At 40.5% G+C, this 22,808-nt stretch overlaps 1 protein-coding gene across 18 annotated transcripts in view; it reads right to left on the reverse strand.

Moving 5' to 3' along the window:
- Positions 1–22,808, reverse strand: part of USP16 (ubiquitin specific peptidase 16) — a 39,152-nt gene that overhangs the window by 5,481 nt on the left and 10,863 nt on the right. For 4 of the 18 annotated variants that reach the window (XM_008267159.4, XM_089330599.1, XM_008267160.4 and 1 more), the window contains 13 exons: positions 21,116–21,219; positions 19,527–19,630; positions 18,446–18,633; positions 17,858–17,953; positions 16,662–16,792; positions 16,267–16,354; positions 14,201–14,279; positions 12,502–12,593; positions 10,864–10,920; positions 8,600–8,776; positions 7,036–7,699; positions 5,503–5,597; positions 4,512–4,598 (listed from right to left, as the gene is read on the reverse strand). In XM_008267159.4, coding sequence (XP_008265381.2) covers positions 4,512–4,598; positions 5,503–5,597; positions 7,036–7,699; positions 8,600–8,776; positions 10,864–10,920; positions 12,502–12,593; positions 14,201–14,279; positions 16,267–16,354; positions 16,662–16,792; positions 17,858–17,953; positions 18,446–18,633; positions 19,527–19,630; positions 21,116–21,219 — 1,962 coding nt within the window. Of the gene's footprint in view, positions 1–4,511; positions 4,599–5,502; positions 5,598–7,035; positions 7,700–8,599; positions 8,777–10,863; positions 10,921–12,501; positions 12,594–14,200; positions 14,280–16,130; positions 16,355–16,661; positions 16,793–17,857; positions 17,954–18,445; positions 18,634–19,526; positions 19,631–21,115; positions 21,220–22,808 lie in introns of those variants that run through there. The other 14 variants (XM_017347202.3, XM_070071896.1, XM_070071892.2 and 11 more) reach the window with 7 other exon arrangements.

A 22,808-nucleotide genomic window follows, 5' to 3' on the forward strand; every position in this document is an offset into this window, starting at 1 on the left:
CAGCCGGCGCACCGCGCTGATCCTGGCAGGAGCCAGGAGCCAGGTGCTTTTCCTGGTCTCCCATGGGGTGCAGGGCCCAAGCACCTGGGCCATCCTCCACTGCACTCCCTGGCCATAGCAGAGAGCTGGCCTGGAAGAGGGGCAACCGGGACAGAATCCGGCGCCCCAACCGGGACTCGAACCCGGTGTGCCGGCGCCGCAAGGTGGAGGATTAGCCTATTGAGCCACGGCGCCGGCTCTTGAATTCTACAATATATTTTCCCAGGCCATAAACTCATATAACTGTTATTGCTAGGGAACACAATTATCTGATGTATTTTATCAGGGTTCTTAATGATATTCTAACTTCAAGCTGCCTCTTCCATGGATGCCTTTCACAGAAATTAGTCCAAACTTTACCACTCCCTTGTCTCTCATCATCCCCTAACCCTTTGATCTCATCTCACATTCCACTTCAGGAAAACCTAGACACGGGGGCCAGCATTGTGGTGTAGCAGGTAAAGCCACTGCTTGCATCCCATTGGATATCCTGGCTGCTCCACTTTGATAAGCCCCCTGCTAATGTGCCTGGGAAAGCAGTGAAAGATGGCCCAAGTGCTGTGGCCCTGCACCCACAGGGGAGACCCATAAGAAGCTCCTACCTCCTGGCTTCTGACTTCAGCCTGGCCCAGCTCTGGCTGTTGTGGCTACTTGGAGAGTGAACCAGCAAATGGAAGATCTCTCCCTCTCTCTTGTCTCTCCCTCTTCCTCTGTAACTCTGCCTTTCAAATAAACAAATAAACCTTTAAAAAAAAAAAAAAAAGACATAGCCTGCCCATCTAAAAGCTGCCCATTCTCAGGAAGATGAAGAATCCCCTTTTGTTAAAAAGACCTCTGGCAACTTCCAGGATCTTGCTCAATTCACTTTGCTGTATACAAGCCTACTTTAGTCTCTCAGATTAAACCAAAACAAACCACTAATTTTTCCTTTTTAACAGTGCCTCTAGCATTATCTACATACTTTATCTCCACAACCTACTTAAGTTTCCAACACAAGTGTTGACAGTTTTACCATGATCGCTCTACTGCCTAATCCATGGTTTTAGTTCACTTAGTCCTTATATCAATGGAATTTTAGACAAAGATTCCTGAAGACCCTGTATTCAAAACTAATAAACCAGGCTGGCACTGTGGCACAGCAGGTTGAGCCACCAACTGCAGTACTGGCATCCCAGCTCCCAATCATGCTCCCTGCTAATGTGGCCTGGGAAACCAGTGGAGGATGACCCAAATGCTTGGGCCCCTGTACCCACATGCACATGAAGCTCCTTGCTTCCTGGCTTCAGCCTGGTCCAGCCCTGGTGATTGTGGCCATTTGGGGAGTGAACCAGCAGTTGGAAGATTTCTTCACTCTCTCCATCTCCCTCTCTCTCTCCCTCTTACCCTCCTCTCGCAATAATCTTTCAAATAAATAAGTATTTAAAAATAAATAAATAAAAATTTTGAAAGAGAAATGAAAAAATTAACCAAAATTACTTGTTAAAGTGGCCTGGTCATAAGATGATAACATAAAAATCAGGGGGCTGGCACTGTGGTGTAGCAGGTTGAGCTGCATTTCATATAGGCACCAGTTCAAGTCCTGGCTGCTCTACTTCTGATGCAGCTCCCTGCTAATTTGCCTGGGAAAGCAACAGAAGGTGACCCAAACCCCTGGGCCCTTGCACCCACCTGGGAGCTCCTAACACCTGGCTTCAGCCTGGCACAGCTCTAGCCATTGCAGCCATTTGGGGAGTGAACGAGCAATTGGAAGATCTTTCTCAGCCGGTGCTGCGGCTCACTAGGCTAATCCTCCGCCTAGCGGCGCCGGCACACCGGGTTCTAGTCCCGGTCGGGGCGCCGGATTCTGTCCCGGTTGCCCCTCTTCCAGGCCAGCTCTCTGCTGTGGCCAGGGAGTGCAGTGGAGGATGGCCCAGGTGCTTGGGCCCTGTACTCCATGGGAGACCAGGAAAAGCACCTGGCTCCTGGCTCCTGCCATCAGATCAGCGCGGTGCGCCGGCTGCAGCGGCGGCCATTGGAGGGTGAACCAACGGCAAAAGGAAGACCTTTCTCTCTGTCTCTCTCTCTCACTGTCCACTCTGCCTGTCAAAAAAAAAAAAAAAAAAAAAAAAAGATCTTTCTCGCTCTGTCTCTCCTCTCTCACTCTACTTTTCAAATAAATAAATAAATCTTTTAAAAAATTATAATTCAGCCTCTCCAGGTCTGAAATTAGACCTTTCTTGGAGAATTTTAAATTCAGAAGACAGGGCAGGCAGTTGTACAGCAGTTATGGTGTCACTTGAGATACCTGCATCCCATATAGGAGTTTCTAGGTCTGAATCCCAGCTCTACTTCAAGGCAACAGGTGGTAGGTCAAGAAGTTGAGTCTCTGCCACCCACAGAAGACACCCAGACTGAGATTTAGGCTCCTAGCTTTAGCCTAACCTAGCCCCTGGCTGTTGCAGGCATTTGGGAGATGAACTAATGAATGGAAGGTCTCTCTCTGCCTTTCAAATTAAGTAATATTTTAATAAACAAAATGAGGGGCCAGCGCCATAGCTCACTTGGCTAATCTTCCACCTGTGGCGCCAGCATCCCATATGGGCGCCAGGTTCTAGTCCCAGTTGCTCCTCTTCCAGGCCAGCTCTCTGCTGTGGCCCAGGAAGGCAGTGGAGGATGGCCCAAGTGCTTGGGCGCCTGCACCCACATGGGAGACCAGGAGGAAGCACCTGGCTCCTGGCTTCGGATCAGCGCAGCACACCGGCCGTAGTGGCTATTTGGGGGGTGAACCAACGGAAGGAAGACCTTTCTCTCTCTCTAATTCTACCTGTCAAAAAAAAAAGAGTCCCAGCTGCTCCACTTCCAATCCAGCTCTCTGCTGTGGCCTGGGAAAGCAGTGGAAGATAACCCAAGTACTTGGGCCCCTGCACACACGTGGGAGAACCAGAAGAAGCTTCTGGCTCCTGGCTTTGGATGGGTTCAGCTCCGGCCGTTGCGGCCAATGGGGGAGTGAACCAGCAGATGGAAGTCCTCTCTCTCTCTCTCTGCCTGTGTCTCTCTGTAACTCTGCCTTTCAAATAAACAAATAAATCTTTAAAAAATAATAAAATAAACAAAATGAGAGGAAGAAAGTTGCTTCCATCACCTCATATTTTATATGTAAAGTAGGGCTTTGTTAATATGCGTATATTGGAGTTATTCCTCTGCTTTCCTAAATTCTTCAACATGGGGGTTCTCTGGGGTCCTCTGTGATGTTCCCATCCACCACTGCCTCTTGGGATATGAGGATAAGTCCTGTCCTTAGCCACCTCTTTTCTCTCTTTAGGCTCTATACACACATACTGATCTCCAAATCTTTATCTCTAGCGCTAACCTCTGGCCATATCCTAATGCTTTCTAGGCTTAAGTACATGCATATCTCAAAAGAACTCATGCTTTTCCACCTCCCACTGTACTCCTCTTCCTCTAGTTCCTACCTCAAGCTATGGCACTCTCATGTGCCTGGGCACTCAAGCCAAGCACTGGGAGTCATCCTCAACTCCTCTTTCTGTGCCTCCACTAATGGCATATGCCTCACCTTCCAATGCCATCAATCAGTCTTAAGTCTGGTTGATTTTACTTCCTGAACATTCTTGAAATATTCCTTCAATTGGCCCCTCTCTTGTACCTGTTGAAGCCCTCACCATTTATGGCATTCATTCATTCAACAGCCTACTAGCTCATTTCCTTGCCACTATTCTTTCTCATCCTCATCTCCATAATTCAATAAGTAACCTGTCAGTGCCTGCCCACTGTCCCCATGATCTGCAATACACAGATCAAACTCATCAGTGACTTCCCATTGTCTACTTTATAAAGCCCATATTCCTGGTCATGAGAATCCTCCAAAACCTCTATCCTTCTGTACATCTCTGGCTTCATCTGCCAGCTGTCTCTCTAGCTTGAACTATATGCTGCAGCACAGCTTATACTCCCCCCAGCACAAAGTCCTATTTCCCACTGCTATGGCTTCGCTCCAGCTATTTTTTGCCTGGAAAACTTGTTTCATCTTGATTCAGCACACTTTTACTCCTGTTTTGAGAATTACAGAAGGCATAGAGTACTTTTCAGAGTGTTTGTGGACCACCACTATGCTGGGTTAAGTGCATAGCACCCCTGATCTGTGTATACCAATCTTAACAATCGTATTAAACTGAGATTATCCATTAATATTTCTTTCACCTTTAGTTCTGTGCCCTCAGCTCCCAAAACAATGTCTGCCATGATATTAGGGATTCAAAATAAGGTTCAACTCAAATAACCTAATAATCAAAATAATTCATGAAAAATCTTGAAATCAAAGGTACAATGATCAAAGACACACTCTATTCAATAATTCTTACCAACTTCATACTGTGAATTACTATTAGGAGTATTTGGTAAGCAATTTGCCTTTAAGGGATTTTTCTAAAAAAAAAAAAAAAAAGAGAGAGAAGAAAAAAAAGGACTTCACATACCTTACATTTAAGGGTACAAAAAGGAGCCAAATCTAAGATTTCTGGAAACTTTATGTGTTTGTTAACTTTGCGTAGGTTAAAACCAGCCTAAAAAAGGACAACATATTGAGTTATTTTCCTAGAAAATCTATAAATATTAAGTAAACCCTAGGCCCTCCAATTCCCAATGAACTACCAACACCTAGCCCTAGTTCAGTCTTCTTAGGAAACTATTCTTCTGGATTACTAACTGGTTCAAGTTGGTTTGTTTCTGCATGCACGCATATCATCAGCACACACATCAAACACATTAAGAAAGCTGCTTCTGTGAGAAAATTCTCACTGTTTCTGCTTTAGCCAGCCAGATTTGATGTGGGGTTTTCAGTGCTTAACACTCAGGAATAGAACTCTTTCCTGTGAAACACACACTGTCAGCATCACATTCTAACAAAGCTCAATGGCTTGTTACTAAAGACCCATCCAACTAGTCAACCCCATACCAACCGTAAGAGGGAAAATGTTCTGAAAATCCAGAAGGTACTTTTATAAACTAAGCAAATCTGAAAGTCTTACTGCTTATTACAAAGTCTTCCAGAAAAAAGAGAGTCACCAAAGTGATAAATATGTGTTTCTATCAAAGGTCAGTACCAATTAGGTACTACACACAAAACTGGGAAGCATTACTAATATTCCTAGATATGAGACATAAGCAGTAAACTGGGTATTTTTTAAACCTACAATTTTGGTTAGAGTAGGATGCTACTCTTACTAAACTCTTTTTTTAGTAAAAGAGTAATATGATAGTTAACACATGGGAGGAAGGATTGTACCTACATCTCTTCCCTGACTTTGATGGGTATCTTGTTTTGCCTATACATTTACTTCCCTATTTCTTTGAAGTGAGAATCAAGATATAACAAAAAAAAAAAAAAAAAGAAATACAGAAATAAGTCTGAACAATAACAAATAAAGTATTATATATTTAAAATTAATTTTGAGTAACAAGGAGTACCTGCTGAAATCTCTTTAAATGAAGAGTGAGAACAGGAGGAGCAAGAGAAATTAACATCTGCTTCTTAGCATTGGTGTAAACATGTTTCCTTTCACCTACAGAAAAGAAGAAATTTTTAGCAGTGTAAAACTCATTTTAGCATTCATATTGCTATAAAATAATTTCAAACACATAAGGCAAGGATCAGCAAACTCTCTTCCATAAAGAAGCAGACCCTGAATATTTTACCCTTTGGACCAGGAGGCAAACTCAAGGCTATTTTTCAGGTACTTAAATATGAAAGTAAAGTTTCCATAATTTTTTTACTGATAAAGCAAAAATAATAATTGAATATGATGGTACTCTATTAAGTGGAAGAAGAGAATTATTTTAGACCTATCATTTACAAATGTCCATCTATAAAAAAACTTAGGGGCGAGTGCTTAGCCTAGTGGTTAAGAGACCAGTTAAGAGTCCATGACCCACAACGGAGTACCTGAGTTCACTACCTGTCTCTGGCTTCTGATTAGTTTCCTGCTAACGCAGACCTTGGCAAGCAGTGGTGAATGGTTTGATTAATTGGGTTCCTGCCATTCACATGGGAGACCTGGATTAAGCTCCTGGGTCCCACTGTGAGTTTTGGGGAGAGAAATAGTGGATGGAAGCTCTTCCTCTTTTTCCATCTCTCTCATTCTTTTTTTCTTTTCTTTTTTTAATATTTATTTATTTGAAAGTCAGAGTTACAGAAGGAGACACAGATATTCAATCTGCTGGTTCACTCTCCAAATGGCCACAACAGCCAGAGCTGGGCCAAGCTGAAGCCAGGAGCCAGGAGCTTCTTGGTCTTCATCATAGGTGGCAGGGACCCAGGGACTTGGTTCACTGCTTTCCCAGGCACATTAGCAGGGACTGGAAGTGGAACAGCTGGAACAATGCTGAGAGGGCGCTAAGGATGCGAAGCAGCAGCACTGTCTATAGCGTGCTGTTGGGGAAGCATTCTAATGGGATGATTCACACATGGAGAGATGTTGGAAATCAAGTGGCTGCTGGGAGCACTAGCCGCTCCAATAAAATTATTTTCTCATCCTACAGGGCCTGGCGTAGTAGTACAGCAGGTGAAGTTGCTGCTTGAGACGTCAGCATCCCATATTGGAGTGCTGGTTAGTCCTGGCTCCTGCTTCCAGCAGAGGCACCTGGGAAGGAAGCAGATGATCTCCCAAATGCCTGGGCCCCTGTCACTGTGAGTTTGCTGATCCTTGTTGGAGGCATGGATTGAGTTCCTATTTCCTGGTTCTGGCCTGGCCTAGCTCCAGAAGTTGCAGCCATTTGGGGAGTGAACCAGCAGATGGAAGATCTCCCCTTCTCTGTTTCTCCCCCTCTTTGCCTTTCAAAAAATTAAATTCTTAAAAATAATTTAAAATTACTTATATAGAAGATGATGCTCATTAAATGGCACTCAAATCCTGATATAATTACAAAAGGAGTACTCTATCTCTGCAGTGCAAAACATGCCTCTGAATATTACTTTTATTTATACTGACAGAATATAAATACCTTTTGTATTTTCCTTTGGTCCATTATACTGTCTCCGTGTGCATACTTCACAAAGCAGTTTATTTGCATCTCGTAATTTCTCATTGCGGGTGAACTGATACAAACAATGTTGGATTGAACACTCATCAGTGTTGAAAGCTTCCCTGTTTGCAAGAGTACAGAAAGCAGTTTCTGGATCTTCATTTACAACCTCATATACCTTTGTCTCAGGGGTATAGCTGTCATTCAGAATCTCTATATTGATTTCATCAGGTTCAAGAGTAACATTCAGGTTAAGGTTTTTGAAACCATTGGAAATGTCTACTTCTTCATTGCTCTCCTCCTGTAGGTAGGCACCATTTAAATTCCCACTACATTCAGTGGGAGAAGATGCCAAAACCTCCAGATCATTATCCATGTTGACATTTTTCACATCTACTTCTTCCGTGGAGTTTTGATTGTCAATTACACTTTCTATTATTTTTTCTTGGCCATTCAAATCTTTCTGATTAACACCATATTCTTCAGGTGTAACTTCCTCTTGTGAAATATGGTTGGATTTAATATCTACTTCTCCCTGAAGTGACATTTCAGCCTCACATTCATTATCTTCAGAATGGTCAATGGTACAGATATCATTTAAATGAAGAACCTTCCCTTGAATTTTTTGTTGCCTTCGTTGGTTCTGTGCAAAACAAGACAAAACAACAACTATAAAACATCAGAAAAAAAGAAAGAAGGCAGGCAGGGGAGGAAACAAAAAGGCACAATCTTTTCCTCACATAACCTCAAAGCAACTTCTCTGCAACAAACAATAATAATGAACTAATTCTGTCATTGCCAAGAGAAAGTATCATGCATAAAGTAAGAGATGTTTACCGGTGTCAGACTACAAACTCAATAGTTCAAAATATAGAATCAGAGGCACGGGCACTGTGGTGTAGTGGGTAAAGCCACTGCCTGTGACACCACCATCCCATATGGGCACCAGCTCTTGTCCAACTGTTCCATTTCTGATCAAGCTCCCTGCTAATGGCCTGAGAAAACCAGCAAAAGACACAGGTGTTTGGGTCCCTGCTACCAAATGGGAGACCTGTTTAAGATCCTGGCTGCCTGGTTTCGGCCTGGCTGTTGCAGCCTTTTGAGGAGTGAATCAGCAGATGAAGATCTCACTGTCTCTGTTTCTCACTCTCTCAAGTAAATGATCTTTCTTTTTTTTTTTTAAATGTAAAATTAGAAAAACTGGGGCAGCACTGTGGCGCAGTGTGCTAAGCCTCCGCCTGTGGCGTCGGCATCGATACAGGCACCAGTTTGTATCCCGGCTGCTGCTCTTCTGATCCAGCTCTCTGCTATGGTCTGGGAAAAGCAGCAGAGGATGGCCCAAGTGCTTGGGCCCCTGCACCTGCATGGGAGACCCAGAAAAGGCTCCTGGCTTCAGATCGACCCAGCTCGGGCTGTTGTGGCCATTAAGGCAGTGGATAGAAGACCTTTCTCTCTGTCTCTCCGTCTCTGTCTGTAACTATCTTTCAAATAAAAATAATAAAAATCTTAAAAAAAAAGCATGATTTTCCTCATAATTACTCACTTTGGCTTGCTTCTTGGCTTGCTTCTTTGCTTTTTTCTGTAAGTGTTTACTTGTTCCTGAAGGAATGTCATTTCTCTCTTTTACGTAACTGTCATTATCTTTTTCTTCCTCACTGTCTTTATCTTCATCTTCCATTGTCTTCTTTAGATTTTTATCATTTATACTTTTCTTACCACTCTTAAAATATGGAAAGAATATGAGTCAAAAACTTTTTGAAAAAAGAAGAATTTGCAAAATATTTTACAGCTACCATTTGTTTACATGAAAATTCAGGCTAAGAATACATGAAGTTATAATAAAAGCAGGAATGAGGTACTTTCTAGACACTGAAAAAGGCAAACAAACAGATTCTCCCTTACAGCCTCCCGAAACTGCCTCGCTGACACCTTGATGTTAGCCTGATAACAACCATTTTGGATTTCTGACCTCCAGAACTTGAAGGTGAGAACTGTTGCTACATTTCTTCATGGTTATCCACCCTCACTTCTAAAACATGTACAGACACATTCTGAGATGTGTGGTGCAGCAAGTTAAGCTACTGCCTGGACACTGGCATCACAATTCAGAGCACTGGTTTGAGTGCCGGCTGCTCCAATTTATCTCCCTCCTAATGTACCTGGGAAAAGAGCAAAAGATGCTCTGGGGCCATTGCGGCCATCTGGGGGTGGACCATCAGATGGAAGACCTCTCTCTCTACCACTCCTCTCTCTGTGTAACTCTGACTTTCAAATAAATAAATAAATCTTAAAAAAAAAAAAAAGGGTAAAAGATGGCCCAAGTATTTGGGTCCCGCCCCCCCCCCCAAGTCACATGGGAGATCTGGATGGCGTTCTGGGCTCCGGCTTCAGTCCCATCCACCTCCAGCCATTGCAGGCATTTGGGAAGTGAACTAGTGAAAGATTTCTTTCTTTCTCTGCCTCTCCCTCTCTCTCTGTCACTCTGGCTTTCAATTAAGTAAAATAAATCTTCAAAAACTTTTTAAAAAGGAGGGAGAAAGGGAAGAAGGGAATATCGTTATTGTATCTACAAATCACATTGGATCTGTAAAAACTAATTAAAATTAAAATGTAAAAAAGGAAAAAATTTCAAAATAAGAAAATTCATGTTACAAAGAAGCTTTTCTACTCCTATTTTATACTATTTTATTTTTCTCAATATTCGAAAATATATCGAGAACAAAATAAATTCATCTCGTATACTGGTAAGCATTCTTCACATACTAAAAGAACAAGTGAATATAACAAAAAAATAACTTCACATGTGAGGGTAACAAAAAAGAATGTAATGACTTTTATTAGATACATGCTGTAAACAGTCCATTTCTAAATGTACTTTCTGCTTGTTATTTCTGTTATACCTCAGATATCGCCTCTTACTCCTTTCTTCCTTTGCACATAAATGATGGTTTTAAAGAAAGAGAAAATAAAGGAAGTTTGGTGAGACTTCCATTACTAAGTAACAGGACAGGGACTTAAATTCATATGAAGTTGAATAATGATTTAACCAATATTCATAAACATGTTCTGTTTTTTTCCTATTAATATTTAAAAAGAATTACATTAATATATGGTTTATAACCAATAATAATATTTAACATTAAGAATGCAATGGATTTGTGGTTAATCTTAAATAACAAAAATAGCAATTTTAATAGGAAGAAAATACTTCCCTTTAAATAAACCAATCAAGGTAATTACCTATAAAGAGCTCTATATATATCGGCCGGCGCCGCGGCTCACTAGGCTAATCCTCCGCCTTGCGGCGCCGGCACACCGGGTTCTAGTCCCGGTCGGGGCGCCGGATTCTGTCCCGGTTGCCCCTCTTCCAGGCCAGCTCTCTGCTGTGGCCAGGGAGTGCAGTGGAGGATGGCCCAGGTGCTTGGGCCCTGCACCCCATGGGAGACCAGGAAAAGCACCTGGCTCCTGGCTCCTGCCATCGGATCAGCGCAGTGCGCCGGCCGCAGCGCGCCGGCCGCAGCGGCCATTGGAGGGTGAACCAACGGCAAAGGAAGACCTTTCTCTCTGTCTCTCTCTCTCACTGTCCACTCTGCTTGTCAAAAAAAATAAATAAATAAAAATTAAAAAAAAAAAGAGCTCTATATATATCATTCTCTTTTTTGAAAAAAAATCCCTCATTCTTTACTCAAATCCTAAAAATTATTTTATCTCAAACAGTACAAGAAAAATTTTTCCTGGGATAGTACTATACAAAGTTGAAAAAGGTAATGAGGCTTCCCTTTAATACAGTAAATTCAATAGTCTTACCTGATCATCTAAAACTGGGAGAGACAAATCAAGGAACGATTCATGAACCAACGAGACCTTAATAAAAAAAAATGAAAATGTAAAAAAGAAAGCAAAGAATCACTTTAAACATTATAATCACACAGTAAAATCCCCTGAGGCCGGGGTGATGGTGGTGGTGGTGGTGGTGGTGGTGGTGAGTTAGGAGAGAAGGTTGCAAAGGCTTGGGCCGATGCTGGGGAATAGCAGGTAAAGACGCCGCCTGTAGCGCCATATGGGATGCTGCTTCAAGTCCTGGCTGCTCCACAATATTGCTGGGGCTGGTATCAGTGCAGCAAGTTTAGCTGCCACCCGCAACACCATATTGGAATGCCATATTGGTATGCCAGACTGGACTGCTGGTTTAGGTCCTGGCTGCTCTGCTTCCAATCCAGCTCCTTATTAATGTGCCTGGGAGGGGACAGTGCTGTGGCACAGCAGGTTAAGCCACCATCTGCAGCACGGGCACATCACATTGAGTCTAGCTCCCTGATAATGGCCCTGGGGAAGCAGCAGAAGATTGGCCCAAGTCCCTGGGCTCCTGCACTCACGTGGGAGACCTGGAAGTAGCTCCTAGCTCCTGGCTTTGGCTTGGTCCAGCCCTGACCGTTGCAGCCATTTGGGAGAAGATCTCTGTCTCTCCCTCTCTCTCCCTAATGCTATCTTCCAAATAAAATAAATTTTAAATGATTAATTTAAAAAATAAAAATAAAGGCTTAAGAAAATCTGAAGTGAAAAATTACACAATGTTGAGACCTCTGAGTTTGAAAAACAAATTAAATGTTTAACTTCTTGAAGATTTAAGGAGTGATGGGATAGGTGTTAAGCCTACTCCACACTGAAGTACCTAGGTTCAACATCCAGGTCTGGTTCATGCCAATATAGACCCCGGGAGGCAGTGGTGATGGCTCAATGGGTTCTGCCACCCATGCTGGATATCTGGGTTGAATTCCCAGCTCCCAGCTTTGGCCCATGTTCAACCCGGAATGATGCAGGCATTCTGAGAATAAACCAGAGGATGGTAGCTTATTTTCTTCTTTCTCTCTGTATGTCTCTCAAAAATTCATAAGTAAAAAATAGGAGTGGAGGGGGAGATTTAAGGAGTGCTGATATTGCCAGCAAAGAATGATGCACATTTGGATAGTTCAGCAAAGAACACCCATGAACTTAACACATAACCTTTTTAAAAAAGATTTATTTATTTATTCGAAAGACAGAGTTACAGGGAGAAAGGGATAGATGGTGAAAGGGAGAGAGATCTTCTATCCTCTGGTATACTTCTCAAGCGGCTGCCATACATGATGGCCAGGATGGGGCCAGATTGAAACTAGGAGGCTGGAACTTCATCCGGGCTTCCCCACGTGGGTGGCAGGGGCCCAAGCACTTGGGTCATCTTCTGCGCTTTTCCAAGCACATTAAGCAGGATGGGAAGTGGACTTGAACCAGAGCTTATAACGGATGCCAGGTTGCAGCAGTGGCTTAACCTGCCATGCCACAATGCTGACCCGATATTATTGTTTTGTCTTGTTTTGCTTTGTTTGAAAAAAAAAAAAAAAAACCTGATACACTGTACTCTGTGATATTAATAAATAAACCCAGCCCACACTATTATGTACTTACAGTCCTGCATTCATCACACATGATTGTACTAGTTAGTTCACCACCAAAGATGCGATCCACAAAACTTGGTATCGATTTTTTCTTTTCATAATCTGTAAAGAACAAATTGTCTTTATATAATTAACCAAGTAAGTTAAACCACTTAGTTACCTATGTAATCCTAAAATTTTAACTTCCTGTTCTGAAGACTTTTCTATCAATAATTACTCAATTTTATTTTTATGCCATAGAAGTCGGTAGCACAGACTCTATCTCAGAGCATTTAACACAGTCACCTTTTATGAATAAGGAAAAAGGTCTTAACCAAGATCTAGTCAATTGTGTGAGTCAGTGACATTTGCCAATTTTCCAAAACTCCATTAGTAACCTAAGCAGACTGAACTACACTGAATGATTCTAGCTTCCTAGTTGTAGCTCTAACATTCTAACACTCAGTACTGAAAAGCAATACCACAATGTCAAGCTTGAAGAAAAATGCACATAATTCACTTTCTGAACTCTTAGGATTTTGATTTTTATAGGAAACTGAACTCTTTTTATAGTTTAATTACTTAACTAATTAAAATGTTTCATGGGCCTGCATTGTGGAGCTTAAGCCACCACTTAAGACAAAGGCATCTCATATTATAGCACAGGTTCAAATCCTGTCTGCTCCACTTTCAATGCAGCTCCCCGGTAACACCCCTAGGAAGGCAGCAGAAGATGGTCCAGATGCTTGGGCCCCTGCCACTCACATGACAGATTCAGATGAAATTTCAAGTTCCAGGCTTCAGCCTGGACCAGCCCCAGCCGTGTACAACCTGGGGAGTAAACCACTGAGTGGAAGATCTCCCTGTCTTTTCCTCTCTCTCTGGCTTTCAAATAAATAAATCTTGAAAAATAAATAAAACGTTTCAGACAAATCTTGCTTTTATTTTCCTACATTTTCAGAAATAATCTTGCTATATCTAATGAAAGGTCACAACATTTTACTCCCTGGTCTTCTAATTTTCCAAACACATGAAATTTCTAAGTATTATTCAAATGATAGGTATGCATTTACACAGAAACCCAGTTTAAGATACAGTGCCAGCAGGTACCACTCTGTTCCCAGCAAGGTTCTCAAGAGGACCAAGGGAGACAAGGGTTGCTATAAGCTGAATCCATTTAGCTTTACAATACAGTAGCCCTGGCAACTGTGACTATTTAGACAAGATTTAATAAAAAGAAAAATGTGGTTTTTCAGTTTCACCAGTGATCTTTCACCTGCCCAGCAGCTCCTATGGCTAGTAACCTCTAGGGAAGTATAAATGTAGAAGAATTCCATCATCATAGAAAGTCCTACTGGACAGATCCTCAGTCCTTACTACATACAACATAAACCTAAGTTGGATCCACAATTAATAAACCAGTCACTAACAAACCACAGTAACAATGTAATTCATAGATTACTACTCATGATAGTTCTGAATTTTTAAGAAAACTGTGATGCCATATTAGCTCCATGTAAATTTTACTATAAAAATGCATAAAAAGAATATACAAATTAAAATTTTTCTGAAACATTCACTTTGGGAATATTGACAATTTTTGAAAATCAATTATGTAGAAATAGTTGTATGTTAATAACTGTGGATTTGAAATACATGTACCAGCAATCTTGTCCTAAGGTACAGAGGAATTCAACTATAGTGTTTTAGTTCAAAAAGTCAGACATTACCTTTAACTTTATTTTTTAGTTCTTCATCCAATTTTTCAGTAGAATTACCAAATGCTTTAAGAATTCCTTTACTCACTCTCTAAAAGTAATAAAATGGATATATATATACTATTAAATTTAAATTTTAGTTATTTTCCTTAGAAAATACGTAATCAAGTCAGGAAAGTGATCGAGATGTAGCTCCCCAGACTGACTTTAGTAAAAATCAATATTTCTAAAATTACATTTTCAAAATTAATGCAAGGAGCCAAAAGGAATTATGACTATAAAGCAATCACTAACCCCTAAATAAATGTAGTTTCTTATCATTTCAAGATCTTAAACCTATTTAAACAAAGCTTTTCAGAATATACCCAACTCTTTTAGAAAGACACTGAAAATATCTTGCCTTATAAATAGAGTGGTTACAAGGTAGCTACAATAACACACTCTTAAATTTCAAACCAGCCCCATCTTTACTCGGTGAACCTGACCTGGATAAAAAACTTCTCTATACCAGAACTTCATAGAAATAAAATAGTGACAGCATCTACCTATAGAAAATTAGATGCTGTTATTATTTTCTCATTCCATAACAGCAATCTACCTAGAGAACAAGAGAACTAAGTAAAGGTAATTCATAACACAGAGCAGCACTTGGCATAAAATAAGAACCAAATAAATACTAGTTCTTATTACTATTATTATAATTATTAATTAAACTGACATCCCCAATTACATTATTTTACATCCTGATAATCAACAACAATTTGATGATGTCACAAATGTTTCATGATTCTAACAAAATGAAAAACTGTTAAATCACACTCAGAATAAGGGTATACTACAACTGAGAATTGTTTGGGCAGAAATATTTTCCAATACTTTGTAGTACTCCTGGTAGAGGCTAATATAACTGAACCTTTTTAAGAATAATATTGCCTTGGCCGGTGCTGTGGCTCACTAGGCTAATCCTCCACCTGTGGCGCCAGCACCCCGGGTTTTAGTCCCGGTTGGGGCGCCAGATTCTGTCCCGGTTGCTCCTCTTCCAGTCCAGCTCTCTGCAGTGGCCCGGGAGTGCAGTGGAGCATGGCCCAGGTCCTTGGGCCTGCACCTGCACAGGAGACCAGGAGGAAGCACCTGGCTTCTGGCTTTGGATTGGCACAGCGCGCAGGCTGCAACGCGCCAGCCGTAGCAGCCACTTTTGGGGTGAACCAACAGAAAAAGGAAGACCTTTCTCTCTGTCTCTCTCTCTCACTGTCTAACTCTGCCTGTCAAAAAAAAATTAAAAAAAATAATAATATTGCCAGAGCTGATGTTGCAGTGCAGCAAATTCAGTTTCAGCTTGCCACCCACAACATCAGTATGCTGTACTGGAGTGCCAGTTCAGGTCGTGGCTGCTCCACTTCAATCCAGCTCCCTGCTACTGAGCCTGGGAAAGCATCGGAAGACGGCCCAGGTCCTTGGGCCCTCTAACCACATGGGAGACCCAGAAGAAGCTACTGGCTCCTTGTTTTGGCCTGGCCCATCCCTTGCTGTTGTGGCCATCTAGGGAGTGAGCCAGCAGATGGAAGACTTATCTGCTTCTGCTTCTCCTTCTCTGTAACTCTGCCTTTCAAGTAAATAAATAAATCTTTCAAAAACAACAACAACAACAACAACTGTGCCTGGGAAAGCAGCAGAAGATGACCCATATACTTTGTCCCCTGCCTCCTCAACATGGGAGACCTGGATAGAGTTCGTGGCTCCTGGCTTTGAACTAGCCTAGCCATGCCACTATGGTCATCTGGGAAGTGAACTGGTAGATGTAACAGCTATTTCTCTTTCTGTATCTCCCTCTCTGCCTTTCAAATAAATAATAGAAATCTCAGGAAAAAAAAGAACAATATTGCTGTAAGTATCAACTAAACTAAAGCATCAAGTAAAATAGAATCACTTCTAATTCTCTTACATACTGGTTAAAGAAGATGTAAAGCACAATGGCCTCAATAACTAGCTTTCATTGCTTTAATAAACCTTATGGAATCAAATGACAATCAAGTTCATGAAGATGGGTTTATAAAATATGATGGTCATAATATGCTAACTTGGTGCTCTTCTGCTCTCATCCCATCCAATAAATAGCGAAGCAGCTCCTGGCTGTCTTGCTGCTGATAGCCTTTAAATCGCACTGCTCTGCAGAAAAACAAAAGAAAGAAAAGCAACGATGAGTTGAGTAAAATACAGAGCTACTTTTATAAAATCTTGGGCACTTTTAAGTCGAAAAGTGTTCTACTTCCTTAAAACCTCTGTTTAGCAACAACTTTTGGCAGACTTTTAATTATAAAATACATTTTCAGAAATTCAAATGAAATACTATTCTGTATTATATACATAAATAACACACACACAGACTAGGGTGGTTCTAATGTTATTAATTTTTATGTATTATTTCTCAGCATCTTCCTGATGCACAGAAAGCACAATCAAAATGGATACTCACTTTTTACAGACCTGAGAAAAGAGTTCTTTAGGTGTCACAATTCCCTTTTTGGTCTCTTGCATCTCATTAAGAAACTGGCTCATGGCTAAAGTAAGAGGGCCTGGAGGTTCAAGGTTTATTTCTAAGGGTTCCTGAATATGGGAATAAAAATTACTTTCTTCAGTCAAATTTTGGAATTATTTATGTTACCAAAATGTAACTACTTAACATCTGTTGCCAATGTTCCTGACAGAGATGCCCTATTGAAAAGTTTAAAATGTATATTTGGAGGATGAACCAACAGCAAAAAGGAAGACCTTTCTCTCTGTCTCTGTCTCTCACTGTCCACTCTGCCTGTCAAAAATAAAAAAAATAATAAAATAAAATAATAAAAAATGAAAATAAGATTTAAAAAATAAAATAAAAATAAAAATAAATAATAAAAAATGTATATTCAAAGACACAGAGACATTCTGGTCATAGACTGTCTAACTATCTAATGGAGAATTCAGTTCTATCATTTGATAGTTTTAGATTATCAGGAATTCCCCACCTAAGAACCAATAGTCAAAACAAAATATTAATAATAAAAATGGTTAAAGTAAAATTCATTCGTCTACACAGTTAAGGCACCTTACTAGATAATTAAAAGCAGGGCCAGCTCTGTGGTACAGCAGGATAAGCTGCCCACCTGTGACACCAGTGTCCCATATGAACACGGTTTCCAGTCCTAGCTATTCCACTGCTGATCCAGCTCCTTCCTAATAATGCACCCGAGAAAGCGAAGCAAGACGGCCCGAGTGCTTGGTCCCATACCACCGACATGGGAGACCCAAATGGAGCTCCAGGCTCCTGGCTTTGGCCTGGCTTAGACCCAACCATTGTAGCCATTTGGGGCCTCTGCACCCACTTAGGAGACCTGGAAGAAGCTCCTGGCTTCTGGCTTTGGATTGGCGCAGCTCTGGTCATTGCGGCCAATTGAGGAGTGAGCCAGTGGATAGAAGACCTTACTCTGGGCTCCCTTGGTTTCCCAAGAAGGAAATCAAACACAGAAAAACAGGACAGGCCTGAAAGCTAACTTGGCAATCTAAAGTAAAACACAGCCAAAACAAACAAAAATCATAGAAAAGAATGTCAATTTTCTAAAGTACTTTACGGTATGGATGTTTACAAAGAGTATAGTTACTGATTATAAAAGAAAATATTTAAGTACATACTGTTAGTGCCAAATCAGGTGGTTCAATTTTAACAATCGTTCCAGACATTTTTACTTCTTTTAGTAGTTCTCTAAGCACTGGTGTTTGTGATAAATTCTGGAATGTAGGATGGAGAAGAAAAGTAAAACTATTGAATGGCATATCAATTCATTCCAATTAGTTCTTAAGATTCTATTCTATCAAAACAGAAAATCACATGGCTTTTAAAATCTTCAGTTCTTTGCTTGCTCATTTCAGGGGCATTCTCCCAGCACCCAATCAAAGTACCTACCCAGTTCTCAATTCCCTCACCACCACCCACTCCCACTTGTAACTAATATTTGTTACACTGAAGTTATCATGTGCTTTCCTCCACCCAAATCCAAGCTCCATGAAGGCTGAACTCATGTTTGTTTAAACCCCAAGGCACCCAAGCTCACCAGGATGTTTTACTGACATGTAATAACTGTCCTTGAGTTTTCTTTTAAGTCATAGACATACATTACTTAGGGAAGAAAAATCAATTCCTTAAGAAACAGATCTTATGAGCAAAAGGCTAGCTTTTTTTTTTTTTTTTTTTTTTGAAAGGGAGAAAATTGACACTGGCACCTGCATAACAGCATTGAAGAAACACGTATTTCCCAAGTTACTGAGTCCTTTCACAGTTATTTGGGAAGCAGAATTCAAGGGCAGATTTTCTTTAGGCATGTTTTCCTTTTTTTCTCTCTCTTGTTCATTTTTACTCTCTTTTTCTAATTTTTTATTCTCAAGTTCAATGCTCCCATTATCTTTCTCTGCTTTAAGAAAAGAAGAAAAGGTTTAGCAAAATGTGTAAATACAGCCAAATCAAATACAAAGTTATACTCTGGACAGAAATCTAGAAATTGTGATTTTTACCTAACATTTACCACCAATTTGATGTTAAATGTTATCTAATAAATATTTTTAAATTATGATAGAAAGAAGAACAAACAAACAAAAATGGAACTGATGAGTACTGAGTTTGACAAATGAAACTCAATAGTATATGCTTCGGTATAAATCTTCCCTTTTGTACTGCACAAAAATTCATTACAAGTGAGGACAGTTTTGTGAAACAAAAGTGAAAAACAATAAAAATGTGAATGTGAAGTAAATTTGAATTCTCTTGGTCAAAAACTGACCCTTAAGTCAACAACAAGCAATTTTGGCTCTAACAAAGATACCTGTGACAGTAAAAATCTAAAGAAAAACCTCAAAGCAAATGCTGTATGCTAACCCAACTAACATAACTGCACATGGAAAGAGTCTGAGATGTATCTAACCATTAGCAGGAGTTACAATAAATACTTTTACAAGTACACATCATTCCAGCAGCCAGATTGAAGTCTCTCTATTACAAAATATATTGCAGTACAAACAACATAGGCTGGTGTTACAGGAACAGTATCCAGTACCTATTATCTAGTCTAGACCCCTCACCACATCTCACTAAATTATTTATCACATCCCCTATAACATCTTATAATTGAATATAGTTTACTGTTTTATATTCTGAGCCAAATGTAGTTTGAGATCAGTATCTCACAGTTTGAGATCAATCATAAACAATATTACTCAGCTGTATGTAATGCCAGGTAGTACAATAAATCTAAATATCAGCAGATATGCAATCAACATTATAGTACAGATTAAGAAACAAATAATTTACCTGGTTTTGGTGCTGGAATACCAGATTGTTTCCTAACATAATCAACTGCTTGGCCCAGTCGGTTTGAACTGCAATACTGGACTTCATCATCACAAATATAACACCTGTGTCCCGGAAAGATCAAAGAGAAGAAAAGTGATAAATGGACAAATAAAAAAGGAGGCAAATTATAATTCCTAGAACCCAAAGTATGTAACCATCAAATTATTCACTAGAGAAAATGAAAATAAAAATTCTATTTTCTGAGGCTGCCACTGTAGTGTAGCAGGTAAAGCCACCATCTGCAGTGCCGGCATCCCATATGGGTGACAGTTTGAGTCCCAGCTTGTTTGTTTTCAATTGTAATTGTTTCACTTACAATCCAGCTCCCTGCTAACGCACCTGGGAAAGCAACGGAAGATGGCCCAAGTCCTTGGGCCCCTGCACACACTTGGCAGACCCAGAAGAAGCTCCTGTCTCCTGGCGTCAGATCCGCTCAGCTCCAACCACTGTAACCATTTAGGGAGTAAACCAGTGGATGGAAGATCTCTCTCTCTCTCTGTCTCTTTCTCTCTCTCTCTGTAACTCTGCCTTTCAAATAAATAAATAAATCTTTACAAAAAATTCTATTTTCTTAAAGAAGTTATGCATATTAACTCTAGTTTATTATTAATAAAGTTAGCTAGAATTATGGCTACATATAAATATTATAAAAAAAAATTCCAAACATTTTACTGCATTGGTTACAATATTAAAGTCAAAGCCCTTCCTACACTTGTTTCAAAAGTAAACAAATTTTACAACTGACAGATGACATTCAGTGAACATTGTTATGAAAAAATATTTTGATTATGTTAAAAGTCATGAAAATTAGATTATGTTAAAATATAGGAAAACATATCAGACTGACATTTATTTTCATGCATATTCACTGCCAAAATTTTACTATATTCTCATTTATCTGAAATTTGTTCTTAGTGTCCCAATATTTTTTTCTTTTTAATATTTATTTATTTACTTGAAAGTCAGAGTTACAGAGCAAGGAGAGACAAAGAGAGAGAGAGAGGTCTTCCATCCACTGGCTCACTCCCCAGATGGCCGCAATGGCCAGGACTAGGCCAGGCCAAAGACAGGAGCCAGGAGTTTCATCCAGGTCTCCCACAAGGGTGGCAGGGGCCCAAACACCTGGGCCATCCTCTGCTGCTCTTAGGCCATTAACAGACAGCTCGATTTGTAGTGGTGCAACCAGGACTTGAAACAGCACTCTTATGGGATGCCAGCATTAGATGGCAGATTTACCTGCTTTTCCACAATGCTATCCCCAAGTCCCAATCTTTAAACTATAAACAACCCACTACATTCTTTATAATATCACAAGCAAGAAAAACAAAATGAAGAAGATTCCTAAGTTTTTACAGGAAACAATTACTGTGTAATACTAAAAAAAAGCTACTTAAAATGTCATATTCGCTGGTCTTCTGAAAGTGATGGTATTTAAACAAATACTAAAAATTTTTTAACTTTCTTGATTCTTAAATATTTTCAGAAACTTCCATCTTCTAATATTTTAAATACTTTTCCACCCAATGAGCACAGGAATTGAAACTCACCATACACTCCAGTTATCCAAATTAAGAACCAAACAGTGAGGTTCAGATCTTGGTGTCATATAGTGCTTCAAGGCATGCTGCTCCTTTGAATCTCTGCCACAGCCCTGGAGAATCACAATCATAAACTTCAAAGCCACAAAAACTCACCAACAGAGGAGAGAATTCATAATCTATCACAATCAAGTGGTTCAAGAAATTCTGCCCTTCTTGCAATTTGAAATATAAAATTGTTAGACTCCTAGAGTCTAGACCTTGTTAAGATTTAAATATCTGTAGGCAACCAAAGACATTCAAGGAGGAAGATGTTTAGAAAACAATGCACTTCAAGTGCTCTTCTCCAACTTGCTTCCCCCCCCTCCCCCACAGGCAGAGTGGATAGTGAGAGAGAGACAGAGAGAAAGGTCTTCCTTTGCTGTTGATTCACCCTCCAATGGCCGCCGCGGCTGGCGCGCTGTGGCCGACGCACCGCGCTGATCCGATGGCAGGAGCCAGGTGCTTCTCCTGGTCTCCCATGGGGTGCAGGGCCCAAGCACTTGGGCCATCCTCCACTGCACTCCCGGGCCACAGCAGAGAGCTGGCCTGGAAGAGGGGCAACCGGGACAGAATCCGGCGCCCCGACTGGTACTAGAACCCGGTGTGCTGGTGCCGCTGGGTGGAGGATTAGCCTATTGAGCCGCGGCGCAGCCTCCAACTTTTTCTTTCCAATCTCAATAAGCTCACACTAATGTAGGACTCATTAATTCTGATTGGGACCTCTTAGCAGCTCTTAACTTCAGCTTCCTTCTCCACATACTTTTTTTCAGTTTAATGTTCCTGAAACAAAGCTCTATTCATATACAATTTTAAAATTAAACTTGCCCTCTTAAACTCTTTTCTAATGAACAAACTAGGTACTCTCTTACCTCAGCCTACATTTCCAGCATATTCTTCTATTCCATACCAACTATAGCTAAAATATACTCAGCACTTCTACAACTATACAGTTTGGTTCATGTAATTCTATTTGCTCTAGAATCCTTCACCGTTACTATCACCTGACCAAATCCCATCTACTCTTCGGAATCTTGTTCAAAAGCCACCACCTCCCAGAAGACTATGATTATCTTTCCAGGAGATAAAAATACTGTAACCTTCCTGTAAACAAAATCCTATAAAACATGGTACAGGGGCAGGCGTTTGGCACAGTGGGTAAGTCACTCATTGAAATGCTCACATCCCATAATCCAAGTGCCTGTTTCATCTACTCTGTTCTGATCCAGCTTCCTGATAAAGTACACTCTGGGAGGCAGAGGTGATGGCTCAAGTCCTTGGGTCCCTGCCACACGCAAGGGAGACCTGGATAGAGTGGTAGGCTCTTGGCCTCAACCTGGTCCAGCTCTGGCTAATATAGACACTAGGGGTAGCGGGGGTGAATCAGCAGATGAACATCTCTGTCTCTCCCTCTCACAATCTCTCTTGCTCACTTTCAAATAAAATGAAAACAAATGAATAAAAAAATTTTGTAAACGGTATAAATTCCTGGTGGCATTGCTTATTTTCTGCTCTGTATTTAAGTTAAGATATTTATATCCTCTCTCCCTGGTACTATAAATTCCAAAGGCTCAAACTGATAGAGAAATCTTAAAACATCTAACACATGGAAGGTAACTGATAAGTATTAATTTGAACAAGTAAATGGGAGACTTTAGGGGCC

Source organism: Oryctolagus cuniculus, chromosome 4 (genome assembly GCF_051225735.1).
Source record: "Oryctolagus cuniculus isolate XC-2025 breed Fujian yellow rabbit chromosome 4, ASM5122573v1, whole genome shotgun sequence".
NCBI classification, from domain to species: domain Eukaryota; kingdom Metazoa; phylum Chordata; class Mammalia; order Lagomorpha; family Leporidae; genus Oryctolagus; species Oryctolagus cuniculus.